Source organism: Carassius carassius, chromosome 32, assembly GCF_963082965.1.
Source record: "Carassius carassius chromosome 32, fCarCar2.1, whole genome shotgun sequence".
In the NCBI taxonomy this organism is placed as follows: domain Eukaryota; kingdom Metazoa; phylum Chordata; class Actinopteri; order Cypriniformes; family Cyprinidae; genus Carassius; species Carassius carassius.
The window spans coordinates 4926127-4941244 of record NC_081786.1 but is presented as its reverse complement, the minus strand read 5'-3'; the positions used below and the strand labels follow the sequence as shown (position 1 = coordinate 4941244).

At 39.4% G+C, this 15118-nt stretch overlaps 1 protein-coding gene across 1 annotated transcript; it reads left to right on the top strand.

Moving 5' to 3' along the window:
• Positions 1-1121: 1121 nt before the first annotated feature.
• Positions 1122-7969, top strand: dact1 (dishevelled-binding antagonist of beta-catenin 1). The gene is made up of 4 exons (XM_059519955.1): positions 1122-1718; positions 3527-3656; positions 4485-4640; positions 5513-7969. The coding sequence occupies exons 1-4, from the start codon at positions 1413-1415 to the stop codon at positions 7378-7380; spliced, it is 2460 nt and encodes an 819-aa protein (XP_059375938.1). The 5' UTR covers positions 1122-1412; the 3' UTR covers positions 7381-7969.
• The last annotated feature ends 7149 nt before the right edge of the window (positions 7970-15118 follow it).

The following is a 15118-nucleotide window of genomic DNA, read 5'->3' as shown; positions in this document are numbered from 1 at the left end:
TCTGTTTTGAGTTCTCCACGCGTCTGACTAATGAGCTAGTTGAGAAGTGTGACTTCAAGCTCTTATAGAAGCAGCTGTGGAGTCTATTACCAGAAATAATGTTTAAACATATGTTTTACAGATCCGTCTTTTAGAAAACCTGTAGATCATTCTTTATTTGAGTTCATGTATATTCACCTACATCTTAGTGAACTGTGAGTCTATTACTTATGTGTGTACGTGTGTGTGTGTGTGTGTGTGTGTGTGTGTGTGTGTGTGTGTGTGTGTGTGTGTGTGTGTGTGTGTGTGCACGCGCATACAATTAATTTTTTTTTTATTTTAGAGCAATTTAATGTATACATACACATACACATAAAAGTGTTTTTGTTTTAACAACAGTAGAGGGCAGTCATACACCCGAGTGGCTTTTAATACACTTTAAATATCTCCATTATCTTAATATCTTAAATTCATGTCATTATCTGTATTGCAAGTTATTAAATATTTTATTATTGTATACACACCTTATGCATTTTGTCATTAAATTCTTGTATATTTTCCTGTACTTTTAGACATGATGCAAAATAAAGTAATATTATTTTGAATTTTTTTCTTTAGAAATTACCACCTTGATATTTTTTAATGTAAATATCATGTTAAATATATCAATTATATAAAACACAGTAATCATAAAGCACCTGATACCATTACCTTACTATAGTTCTTTTTGATAAACTGATATATAAATAAAACAAATTTTTATAGAAAAATAAAATAGTTTACTTGCAAATCTTGTCATATTTCGTGTTTTTAAGCTTGTATTTGCATATTAATTTTAATGTGCCTGCCAGTGCTACAAACCGGGCCGCATGCGTTTTTATTTAGTAGGATGATTAAACAATGCTAAAGTAACAAAACTTTATATGATTTTGCATGTAATTGCGAGTAGTAGCTACAGACCATCTATTGCAGGTCTTAATGTTGTTTTACGGAATGTAATGTATTGACATCTTGCATGAAAAGGACGCTACCATAGGATAGAAGATGAGGGGGTGAACAGGGTGGGCGTTAGGACCCCGCCGCATCCTCAGCAGCAGGGTTTCCTCTGAGTGTGTGTGTGAGTGTGACTGAGCTCTTCACTGCAGGACACATTCAGATCCCAGTATCATCCGGTCTGCACACATCAACGCTCTCTCTGTCTGTGGATTTGGACTTTTTATACTGAGCGTCAGCAAGGACAACAGGCGTTTAAATGCCATTTATATAGCACAAAAAGTTGTTTTCATTTTTTTCCTTTTCTCTGAACTTTGGGGGTTTGTTTTAGATGATCACTTTTAATACATGGAAATTATCTGACCATGTCATAAGTGTTTTTCAGATGCACTTTGTTCATGAGGAGAATTTCCGTAGCGTTGTTATCGCTGGATATTTAAATGAATGAACTGCCAGAGATGCTGCTGTCCAGGGATTATTGCGCGCTCATCATGCGGGATCGGAAGGAATGCGAGGCGCGCGGTGAAGTGGAGCGGGTTCGAACCCGAGAGCGTCTGGACGCGACTGTCGCGGGTCTGACCGAGCTGGAGTATCTGAGACAGAGACAGGAGCTGCTGGTCAGGAGTGTGTTGAACTGTCAGGAGCGCGCGGGAGAGGACAAACCCTGCCTTACCGTGGAGGAAAGCTATCTGAACACTGAAGAAAAACTTCTGGAGGAAAATATTTTATTACTTAGAAAACAATTGGTGAGTAACGAAAACGGACTATTTGTATTATTATTGTTGTTGTTGTTGATCTAATTCATATGTAGTGCAACTTTTTTCTTGCATATATTTCTGAAGAAAAAAATGCATTTCTTTTTAAAAAAATTTAGTAATTGTAATGAAATATCTCTTTACAAAAATTCTTTGGCAGTACCATAGTACAGTGATGGTAATACTATGTACTTTTGTATATACAATACAAAATGTCATGTACCATTGTATTTGCATGGTATTCCAAGGTACTTACAAAAATACCATGGTACTACCAGGGTATATGTCCATTTTGTAAGTGATGATAATCCCACAGTACTACAGTATTTATGAAAGAGGCATAGTATAACCAGGGTTGCAAAAAATAAAACATTTTATGTTGTGACTTCAGTATGGCATTGAGAACTTTTATGGGCCTAATTTCACATTTAGTTGTATCAAACTAAATTAAAATCTAAAATCTATTTGAATTTTAGAATGCAATAAAAAATTGTTTTGCCTTTAGTCATGTGGTGATTATAGCTCAGACCCTATACTCAATAGAATGACATTAAAGCAGAAAGAGACCCATTTAAATCAAACTTCCTGGAAGCTGTAGAACATCCCCGAGTTTCTAATACAAGTCTAGGAGGGGGTCCGACCGGCCTGATTGAGATTAGCTGATGGGTTTCAATGGAAATGAACTTTTTACAAGCACAGCTCAAGCCCCCTGCTGCTTTAGAGGATGACCAAGATTAAATTTAACAGTTGGGCCAAAGACACCTGGTTCCACTTGAGGTATTTGCAAACATTTCCATTATTGTAACCCTACGGGTTGTGGTTAATGTATTGTGTATACAGAAAAGAATTACACGGTTTGGATTTGTTTCCTGGCTTTGCTAAAGCCTCAGACATGTACACAAGTGGCTTGAGCCTTCCCCAGTTGTTTATCTTGAGGGAAGTTTGTTTGCAGGCCTCACACCCAGAACTACGTTAAAGTTAATGCTAATTTGTGGATCATATAAAGCCTAATGTCCTTAAGACATTCCAATAACAAACAACCAATCTGCTGTGGTCTTTGACTACGCTTAATTAAATGAATTGAGTATAAACCAGAAATTTAGACAACGTCGTCTCAAACCAGGCCCAGGCCATCAACAGTGGTCTGGGGTTAATTTGATGCCGTTTCAGAATAACTGTCGGTGTGCTCTGCAAATGGCACTCTGTGTAAAAATGGTCTACACAGCCTAGCATGCTGAGTGCTCAGGGCCCATAAATCACTCGCAGCCCGCCTGTCAGGACCAGGCTTTTTTACAGCTTCGGTTTGCAGCAGAGGAAACGCCATTCCACTGCTCCATATAGACTGGAATCTGCACTGCATTACTTCCCTTGTCAGCAAACAGCAGTTAAAATTTGCAGCAGATAACATGCCTCTGATTATAGGTCATTTGAAGTAATGTCCGTCTGCTTTGAAGGGGCTGCATTTTCCTCAGTCTGGCGTTTCACCACGCTTAATTTGGAATGCAGCACATGATACGGGTGTTGTCAGATGCATCCAATTGCTCTAAAGCGGTTTGTCAAAGTCAAATGGTTATTCCCATACGAGGTGTGACTCTAATTTAGTTCATTACATTTGTCTGATCAGTGTCTTGAGGCCACCGGCATTGAGAAATGCAATTGTTTCCAGATTGTTGTTAGGGCTGCAGGGCAAATCTTCTAAATGAAAAGGCAAACAATCTTAGCAGTTAAAGCTGCTAAACTACTAGACATGCATGAAACCTTGTATTAACATCTTTCCAAATTGTATTGTTTCTTTATAGAACTGCCTCCGGAGGAGAGATGCAGGTTTGATCAACCAGCTGCAGGAATTAGACAGACAGATCAGTGACCTGCGGTTGGACACGGAGACATCGCATGAACATGTGGAAACGGACAGCCGGCCAAGTTCAGGTTAGTATCTGTTGTGAAGCACTGCGTGTTTGATCATCAAAACAATCTAAGCAGCTAGCGTAGGCGGAAAGGATTTCCAATAAAACAGATTCACAAGTATCAAAAAACATTTTTAATGATTGTTAATCTTCAACAACCACCCGAGGGAGGTAATCAGACGTCCTGTTCAAATTATATCACTTTGCACAAGACTACTTTATGTGCTTTGGGCCTGTAGTAGCTTGTGTACCTGCAAGCCCTAAAGTCTGTTGGAAACTTCTTAGCTGTTTTGCTTAAGCACTAATTTGGTAATACGAACAATCTGCAGCCTGTGCTAGAGGCCTGCTGCAGCTCCATTGGTTTACATTCCAAATACGAGAGGTCATTTTAGTGCTGGGACTGACTGCACTTTTGTTGGAGGAAAGTTATATAAAGTGGAGATTGATTACACATGTCTCTGAAAGTCTCGATTGTTAAAGTGGGCTTCTAATGTGAAGATGGAGTTCTTCAGTCTTTGAGTTGGTATTATTTTCTTCACAGCCCAAAGGCGGACTTTTGTTTTAATGCGAAAAAGCTATTTTGGTGTTGTGTGTAGTAGTTGTAATGGGTTTTTTCCTAACTTCACCATTTTAATGCTAATATCAATTGTGATGTATGGAGATCTAGTTCCTAGCTCTTTTTCCTATTGCAAATGGATACCTTCCTGGTAGCTACATTATTCTAATTGTAATTGGAAGTAGGCTCCAGAAAAGAGCTCAGTTAAGAATGGAAAGGCACAATCTTTGCATTGTCACCTCATTCCTGAAGATGTCAAATTAATGTGTTAATCTCTCACCTTCTCTACCCCAGGCTTTTATGACCTAAGTGACGGTGCTTCAGGATCCCTCTCCAATTCCTCCAACTCTGTCTTCAGCGAGTGTTTATCCAGTTGTCGTTCCACCACCTGCCTGTGCACTCCCCTCGACAGCTCGCTCTGTGCCTCCGAGGGAAGGCTTAAGCCTGCAGGTGAGAGTCTTTTTGTGACAGTTTGAGGTTTCTGAGTCATTCCAACAGGTCTTACCCATCAGCACTGTTCCATGTAGTCTGGTGAAGTCGTGGCCTAATGGTTAGAGAGTCGGACTCCCAATCGAAGGGTTGTGAGTTCGAGTCTCGGGCCGGCAGGAATTGTGGGTGGGGGGAGTGCATGTACAGTTCTCTCTCCATTTTCAATACCATGACTTAGGTGCCCTTGAGCAAGGCATCGAACCCCCAACTGCTCCCCGGGCGCCGCAGCATAAATGGCTGCCCACTGCTCCGGGTGTGTGTTCACAGTGTGTGTGTGTGTACTTCGGATGGGTTAAATGCAGAGCACGAATTCTGAGTATGGGTCACCATACTTGGCGGAATGTCACTTTCACTAAAATGCTGTTCCCTTCTTTGATTTGTTAACCAAATGCAGTACTATTTACATAATGGTGATTTCTTCCTCTGGCTTAAAAGCTGGTGTGACAAAGAAAGGCCGCTTTGTTTGTGTGTTTCTAGTTTCTCCAAATGACATCAGGTTTTGTTTTGCATTACTCTTAGCAGAAAGCGTTCTGTAATCACTTAAGCCTGACCGTGCAAATAGAGGTGAAACGAGAGAGGTTTGGTCCCAGATAGAGATTGAAACAGTTTCACAGCTCTATTGATGGCTCTTCCAGCCACACCTATAAGCTAGCAACAAAAGGCTCATTAGCACATGGAAACTAATTAACCACCCACCCAGCTAAACACTAGAAACTCTAGGTATTAGAAATAATCTGCTCTCACAGACCATGACATCACAAAATTAGCTGTTTTAGTAATCTGATGTTGTCTTTTCTTGTAGTTTTAACTGTTGTGTCCTCTGGGATTTACAGATGAGCTGGGCAGTTGTGCCGAGTTTGATTGCCATTGCGAAGACTCGAGTTCTGGAACAGTCCGCCAGTCTCTTTCTGCATCCTACTCCCCTTCCCCAGATGGCTCCTGGGATGGCCTATCCAAGTTCCACTGTGACCTCATTGCCAAAAACGGTAATGATGTTTACCGGTACCCCAGCCCTCTCCATGCAGTGGCTGTACAGAGCCCCATCTTCTTTCAATCCATGACTAGTTACCTAAAGGACGACTGTAACATCTCCAAGCCTGGTGAAGCATCGAGTGATGAACAGAAACCTGAGAAGGTTGTGGGCAACCAGAATTCATCTTGGCATGCCTCTCAAACACCCCCAAACAAAAAACTGGATAGTTATATCTTTGGGCTACTTCAGAGGAGGGCGCAACCCTTGAGGACCAACAAACCCAGAACAAGCATCAACACTGACCCCTCCAAGAGCATTTTAAGGCAGGCTAGTCTTTGTTCACGGGCCCCTGCTGCTGTCCAGGCCCAGCAATGGACCTCTGACCTCAAGCCTAACTGGCAGATGTGTTTACAAAATGCATCAGCATCTAGCACTGATCCAAGCACAGCTTCACCCCAAAGACAATGGTCTGAGTCCAAGGGAGGAACCCTACAAAATAGAGCATACTTTTCTTCAAATCAGCCACAGAATAGTTACACACCCACCACTGATAATAACACTAGTTGCGTCTTGAAGAAGAACATTTCTGGAGCCATTAAAGGCCAGCCATTAAGTGTTGCATCGAAGGACTGCCAGGATTTAGGCAGCCCAAATGCAGTTTCCTCTCCCAAACTCAACAAGCATTCTTATTACACTGTGGAGGACGATAAATCTGGACAGGCAAGTAAAGCAAGTCCTCTTAAGAGGAGTGCTAAGGCTCAAGCTCCAGCAAGTTGTGGTAAAGATGCGGAACAGCTGGCTCCAGAGTTGCTCAGCCTTGGTTCTTCTTCGCAAAGTCAAGATGAGGGAGGTCAGCTGGTCAGTGGCCAGTACATCCCTGCTCAGAAACAAAATGTAAATCTCCGCAAGGGTGGCACCAAGAACAAGACTGTCAAAGTGAAAAATTCCACCAGTGCCAAAAGTAGACCTCAAGTTTCTGAGCATGTTTCCGAGACTGTTCGTGACAAGAATCGAACAGGATCTCGGCGGTCTCGACAAGTGGATGACGTCCACCACTTGCACAGATCCTCCAAGAAGGCCTCAACAAAAGCCAAGAGAATTCCTGCCTCCATCCCTGAAGGACGAATCCTGGAGAAGCACAACAGTTCCACTGGGGGTCGATCTTCTGCCCAAAGACACCACGGACATCACCGGCATCATGAGGCAGTGTTGGCCAAACCCAAGTACAAGCGCAACGACTACCACCGGCGGCCAAGGGGTCTCCATGAGATCCCATATGAGGAGGCTTTCAAGAGGGCTCACCGCAGGCAAAAACGTGAGATGCTAGGCCACATGTCAGCCATGTACTTGCCGTCTAACGCACACTATAACAGCCCCTATGCCTATGTGGGCAGTGATTCTGAATATTCGGCAGAGTGCGCATCCCTCTTCCATTCCACTATTCTGGACACAAGCGAGGATGAGCGCAGTAACTATACCACCAACTGTTTTGGGGACAGCGAGTCGAGCGCTAGCGAGGCAGACTATGTAGCTGAGAGTAGCAGTAGCAGTGACTCTGAGGGGAGTGCAGGGGTCAACTGGCCCCAATTCAAACAGGCTGGTACAGGATCCCACGGAATGACATCAGCACAGGCTAAGGCATTTGTCAAAATCAAGGCTTCCCACAACTTGAAGAAGAAGATCTTACGTTTCCGATCAGGCTCGTTAAAACTCATGACCACAGTGTGAGAGACTTGAGGAACACTGGGATCAGTTAGGATGCAGCCAATCAAATTGGCTTCTCTCCCTTATCACACAATCAAGTGCCTAGATAGAAATCAGCTGCATGGCCTAAAACTGCCTGTCGGTCAGCTGGGAACTCAAGTTCTGTCCAGCACAATGCCTTCCCCTGCACTTTTTACCCCCTTGATGTCATTGTCTGTAGACTTTTTAGTTTTTTTTAATTTATTTTAAATTCAGCTTTTGCTGTGATGCATCTGCAATGCAAGTACTATGTAAATGCATTGCTTATACATGGTTTACTTTTTTAAAGATATTTATAACTTAATATATTTGGTTAGCCATACATGGAATAGGAAGTATGACTGAACTGAAGCAGTGTATTATAGATACAGTCCATCTGAGAAGTGTCCAGTGCTACCAAGACTAGTTCACCTGCTGATTGTTAAGGGCTTTTGTTAAATGCACATTAAATATGCATGAGCAACAGCTTCACCATTTACCTTATTAGCTGTAAATTACCCTTTTGTAAAATAAATGTTAATGTATGTTGATTTCTTGTGTCTTTTTATTCTTTATTAAATCCCATTGTTAAAATTATTCAGTGTCTTTGTTTATTTGATGGTTGTAGCTGGTTTTCTATATACTTTTGAGTATTTAACCATGTTAAATTAGCATCACATGTACTAAACAAACAACCCACCTCTGTTTATTCTTATGGCCTGGATTCGAATCTTCTAATGTGAAGGGCATTTTAAACCACCCCAAACCCATTTTTAGAGACCATAGCAGTTAAATGTGCCATCTACTTTTAGTCTCTGCATGCATTTAGCAAACAAACAATTAAAGTTCTTCCTCCATGCCATGCCAGCAAACTCACGTCAGACTCAGCAGTGCAGTAGGTCTCCTCTGGCACTAAAGAACATAATGAAAACATGAGGATCAGATGTTGCATTTGTTTTTTATTTGGATGCGTTTTTGCAATAGACATCGCAGCTGTTGCTCAGATGACCTGGAGAGAAAAATAGATTAAACATAGAGGCAGAGGTGGGTAGTAACGAGTTACATTTACTTCGTTACATTTACTTGAGTAATTTTTTGGGGTAACGAATACTTTTCGGAGTATATTTAAAGATGGGTACTTTATACTCTTACTTGAGTAAATTTTGGGGGGAAAATCTGTACTTTTACTTCGTTACTGTGGGCGACACTCCTCTCGTTACTTTATCTTAATGCTATAATGCTTCAGTTTATTCCAAACGCGCCGTCTACTTTTCTCTGGGCAATGAGCGATGCCCATTCGCGAATGATTCATTCTTTTGAGTCAATTCTGTTCAAAGGCTTGATCAAACCAATTGGCAAACGAGTGAATTGGTTCATGAATCAGTTTGAATGAGTCGTTCAGTTCCCTGCCGCACACGCTGAGCGTCTGAAGTGGTTCACTCGGAGTTGTAACGTTTAAGAACAGAAAGAGCGTTGAAAACGTGGCTGGAACTGCACTGAATTGAAATCTGCAAAGGTTATTATTTGCTAGCGATGGAGATCCTTATTAGATGAACACCGCGTGTGCTGTCTACTGTTTAACAGGTAATAACTTGGGCTACATTCGATTACAGTACACGATACCACTGTGACATTAGTTTGTTGTACGTGTGTGGCTTATAACAGAGGGGAGTCAAGTTGAATGCAGCTTCCAAAAGACAAGAAATAGCCGATTAAGATTTTATTAATTTTAATACAATCACACCAGTGCGAGTACGTTCAGCGAGTCATATTATCAGCTGCTAAATTCAGATCTGTGAATGCTTGCTGGCGCTAGCCAGAGATAGATGCGTTTATACAGCGCTGCGCATTATAACAAATCACACATGATTCTTTTGAGCTTATTAAAGCATTGGCCAATCAGAGGCGTTCAGATGAGTCATCGCTAAAATGCCAGTGCTTCCTTCACTCGCTCACTGACTGAATACCTCTTTCTGGCGAATTCTCTCGCAGGAACAACAAAGTGCAGATGTGTGTACGAATCTTTAATTAAGATATTGATTTCACAGTGTTAACAGTTTCAGTGATTTTAATGGGAGTTTCTGAGAGTGATTGAAATCTAGACTGTCAGTGAAAATTATCTTTAATAATGTAAATGTTATTTGCTCTCTTTCTGAACAATGAAAGATTAGTAGCAATATTTAGATCACATTAACTTTCAATGTTAAATTCACATTTAATATAAAGTCAGTCGTATTAAAAATATGTTATGGCATGACACCTATATCTGTTACTTAAGTAAACAGACAGGGTTTTATAATAAATTACATAAATTGGACTAAAGGCTGATGAAATATATACATTTATACACGCACACATACATTACATACATTTTATCTATATATCTAAATAAAAATAGGCTCAGTATATATGACCCAAAGTAACTAGTAACTAACTACTTGAGTAGATTTTTTATCCGATACTCTTTTACTCTTACTCAAGTAACTATTCAAGACTAGTACTTTTACTTTTACTTGAGTAAATATTTCTAGAAGTACTTTTACTTTTACTTGAGTACAGTTTTTGGGTACTCTACCCACCTCTGCATAGAGGACAGATATCAGAAAATCTTTCTTAAATATTTAGTCCAAGACAAAAGTTCAAACAAGTAAACCTGTTGAACTCAAGACTGTTGTCCTTAAATAAGTATCTGACCTTTCATATTTGGCTTGTGTCCCTCACAGTCACGTTGGAGAGATTTCCCCTTCTGTTTCCAGAATCTAACAGAGATGGCCTCCTGGAATAGGTCTGGCTTTTTAAAGCACAGTGCATCTGTTTAGATTACTGCAGCTGTGTGAAAACCAGACTATGTTCTCCTTTTTCTGGCATTTAGGAGCACATGGCTTTTCCTGCCTGGTTACAAGATGTTTCTTTATCCGTGCTGAGACCATAAAATCTCGTAATCGGAGTCTGTTATGCCGCGTTTCCACCGAAATTACTCGGAACATTTGTACCAGGAACCTTTTTTCCCCCCAGACCTGTTCCTTTTTGCGTTTCCACCGCGGTGTAAAGTACCGGGAAGATTAGGCAAATAGACTGGTGACGTAGGTCTGCGCGCGTTTCTCAATACAAAGTACACTGATTTTGGACGTGCATCCTCGGTAGTTCAGACTTTGCTCATTCGACTTGGGAGTGTGATGTCCACGACGACGCGAATCCGGTTATTCTGCAAACAGCAGTGTACTTGATAACTTCACTCAGCTGACCATGGCTACTGCAATTTTCCTCTAAACGAAATAGGATATCAAATACCACTGCTTCCTTTCGTATTAATATATATATATATACATATACATATACATATATATATATATATATATATATATATATATATATATACATATATATATACATATATATATATATATATATATATATATATATACATATATATATATATATACATATATACATATATATATACATATATATATATATATACATATATATATACAGCCATTGCAATGAAACGAAATATTATATAAATTTTATAAATATTATAAAATTTAAAAACTTTTTTATTTTCATTTTAACATATAGATAAATTGAATACAGACCAAAGATGACCTGTTAGATTTACCCAAAATGAATTATTTTTTGTTTAACCACTAAAAAGACATCAAAGCCAGCGGCACATATCTGAAGGTCTAGCCGAGGAGAGAGTGGGATCCGGGATCGGCAAAACACATTTTAAAAATAGGCGCTGTCTTGATAAATAAACCACAGATTTGAGTTTTAAACAACTACATTCTCACCTGAAATACTTTTAAAATTACATTTCATGACACATAACAGTAATATTTTGAAAATGATCCGAATAAATGGTGGTTAACCCTAATGCTGTGTGAACTCTACTGCTACTGCAATTTTCCTCTCTGTATATTTACAATAAAACGAAATAGGATATCAAATACCACTGCCTCCTTTCGTTTTCATTTAAACATAACAACAGCTGTAAAAATGTACTTAGTTCAGGGATATGTGTATATACAGCCATTATAATGAAACAAAATATTATATAAATTTGCCTTTTTTATTTTCATTTTAACATATAGATAAACTGAATACAGACCAAAGATAACCTGTTAGATTTACCCAAAATTAATTATATTTTATGTTTAACCACTAAAGAGACATCAGAGCCAGCGGCACACATCAGAAGGTCTAGCCGAGGAGAGGCTGCTTCTCTGCAGATAGACGAGGACTGAGCTCCCGCTGGTTGCGTCGAGCTGACCGTCTCCGAGATCGGCAAAACACATTTTTAAATAGGCGCTGTCTTTATAAATAAACCACAGATTTGAGTTTTAAACAACTACATTCTCGCCTGAAATACTTTTAAAATTACATTTCATGACACAATAAAAGTAATATTTTGAAAATGATCCGAATAAATGGTGGTTGAACCCAAACAATGCTGCGTGAACTCAACCAATCAGCATGTTTAGCGCCTAAGTCCCGCCCCCGAAAGTTCCGGAACTTTGAAAAAGTACCACCTCACCAGCAGGGACTTTCTGAGGGGCATGTTTTTTACCAGGAACTTTATTTAGTTCCTGGTTCCTGCGGTGGAAACACACCGAGTACCAGGCCAAAGTCCCTAGTTCCTGGGTAAAGTTCCTGCGGTGGAAACGCGGCATTAGATGATAATTTATTTAGCATGCACGATAACCAATAGATATCCAACATACTGTAAAGGAGTATAGGAAAATCATTAAGATTGTGTCAGATTTCATGAACATCCATGTGCATCCATATTGTGGTTGCTAAATATTTTGCCTTAAAGTTGTTGTTTTTTTTGTGAAATTGAAGATGATTACCAAAAGCAAAAATAAGAAAACATAGCATAATTTTCAGAATGTTTTGGTAGTTCTTTCTAAGAAGTTATCTGGGAATTTAGATGTCAGCATTTTTGTGGTTTTGACTGTAACTTTGTTTTCCATTATGTTTCTGTGAAAGTATGGGCAATGAAGAACAAGATATTTTGATCTGGTTGGTATTATTTATAATAAAATCAAATTAACCATGATAACGTAGTTTTTTGGTCATGATACTGAAATTAATGCACCATGTTTTTACATTAAATTTAGTGTCAATGTTGTATTAATTTATATGTATTATCGCAATACCATATTTTTGGTTCAGTAACAAAAATACAATTGTATATGAATAGCATGACAGTATCGTCTGACTCTGGTATCACCTTAGTGCTTTTCTGTAAAGTTTTGATGTTAGTTGAGGGATCAAACATGATTTTTGCACTATTTTTAGTGATAAGTGTTTAGTCTATCTATGTTATTAAATAACATTACAATGAAGGCCAAAAGAAGTTCAGATTTAGCAGTGACCTTGTTTTTGTACCTTGATGAATCTGTACTATCCCTGTAGCTTACATTCGTGCAGAGGGCAGTTGTGGTGGCTCTGGCGCTCAAGGTCAGTTGGGCCCAGTGGAGAAGGCGGACTGGTGCCTGAGACACTGGGCTATGAGAAGCATGCAGTCTGTGTTGATTTAGCCTTGCTTCTGAGTTACTCTCCAGGGCCCAATGACACTCTCAGGCCTGTCAGAGATCATGCTCAGATCAATCTTCTTTTGAAACCAGCTCATCCAGCCAGGTCAGCGAGAGGCCAAGTTGGTAAACTTAATACATGGACAACTGGTGGATAACCCACGCAAAACAATCTCTCCTCGCTTCTCAGATTCATTGTCAGGAGAGAATTTCTCAGAAGTATCTTGATTTCAGCCAGTGAAGGTGATCAGATGGCTGTGGGGCCTTTAGTGTTGTGGTACGTCATATGCTCTGCAAGCTTTGCCTCATGCAACCGGTAAATCGATCTTCACCTCTCTTAAGCCCCAGGCTTTAGTTTTATTGGTTGTGTTCGGTATTGATTAAAGAGAGCTTTAAAGATTTCCAGCATCATTGCATTAGCAAAACCAGATATAAACAACTGGAAGAGCTGATGATTTTTTAATATCTTTTACCTTTATTATGATGCTCACCTAAACAGTGATGAACTTTAATAATAAAAATCTAAGTCCAACCCCCCATTTATTTTATATTTGATTTTTTTCACATTTATTTTATATTTCTTCCTGATAAAGCTTAAAAAATATGTGTGTATATATATATATATATATATATATATATATATATATATATATATATATATATATATATATATATATATATATATATATATATAAAAGGCTTTTCTCTCTGGATATAGTTTGTGTGACATGCTAATTTTTTTTTGGTCAATTGGTTAACCATAGTTTGGTTACCCACGTTTTTGGTTAATTTTCATATTAAAGTGTTTAAAACCACTCAAACATAGAGATATTTGTGGTTACTTGTATTAAAAGCTTATCTGAGAAAATAATGGATGGCAACAGTTGTAAATGTTTAACTGATTTAAGGAGCTTTTTTAATGTGTTAGTGTATTCTTAATTAATTCCCCAAACTAAATAATCACATGAATGAAGACATTTGAATCAAATCCTGATTAAGATAAAATAACATGTTCTCTACACTATCGTTAATATCAAAATGAAGACAGGTTCTTCATGTCATCAGTTTCACAATCGGCTTATTTTTATAATGTTCCATTGGGATCTATAGGGATGTTAGGGATCGTTTGTCAGACAGGACAGTAACATGGAACTGTTTTACATTGATTTCCACTTTATTACTCTAAATTATAGTTCTCGGCCAGTTTCAGATTTGCTGCTGCACATGAAAGGCTTGTTTTTCTTTCTCTTCCAAATGTTTGGCCTCATCTGAACTTCTGACTCTGGAGTTAATGAAGACAAAACAAATAGCCGTTTTCTAGTTTCCATCATGATGGCGGTTTAACAGGCACTAATACCCAAACACTGTCACATTAAGCTGAATAATGCTTTAGCCACAATGCAGCGTCCCACCCATTGCCCTTTTCTTTGCCCCTTCTCAAGGATCACCAAGACCCTGTTAGAGTTTCCATAGATCTACAATTTCATCTGCATTCAGTCAGTGCTCGCATTAGCGTGAAAAGGCCCCATAGCGAGCATCTTTAGGCTTGTTTGCTCCTTGAACTTCTTGATTTCCACCGATGGCTCTCCTCAGGTCTTTCTTGGTAATTATGGCTCTCTGTTTGTTCAACATCTCTTAAGTGGTGCGTTCATCAGGCTCAACGACCCAGCTCTGAGGAGTGACACTGGCTTTGAGAAGAACAAGAGATGCTGTGTGTGTGAGAGAGACACTTTGTTTGTGAGACTTCTGACTTCCCTTTCCCCGCAGCGGTCTGTCCTCCTCCACTGATCTTCAAACAGTCACCAAGAGTCGTAAAGTTAAATGGGAGGAAATGGATGACAGATATGGAGATACTGGAAGTGTAAATCAAAAGGGACCAGACCCAGACCGACCACAACATCTCCGCCTGTGTCCTGACCCCCTTCGCTCAGATCTGGATGTGGATAAAAGACTTTAGGGTGATGCAACATGTCTCGTCTGGGTTGTTAAACGAAGATCTGGACAATCCATAAAAGCTTGAAAGCTTTTCAGTTTTAACTGTCTAAAAGCGTACATATTCAGAGAGCGTATGTGACCCGGGGTGTGTAACTCTGGCTCTGTTTACACCTGTTATTAACATGCATCTCAAATGTGTCTCCTGTGACCCCTTGTGACCTCATTTTGCCCAAGTCTCAGATTTCATGCCTACATGCATCACTTACTGC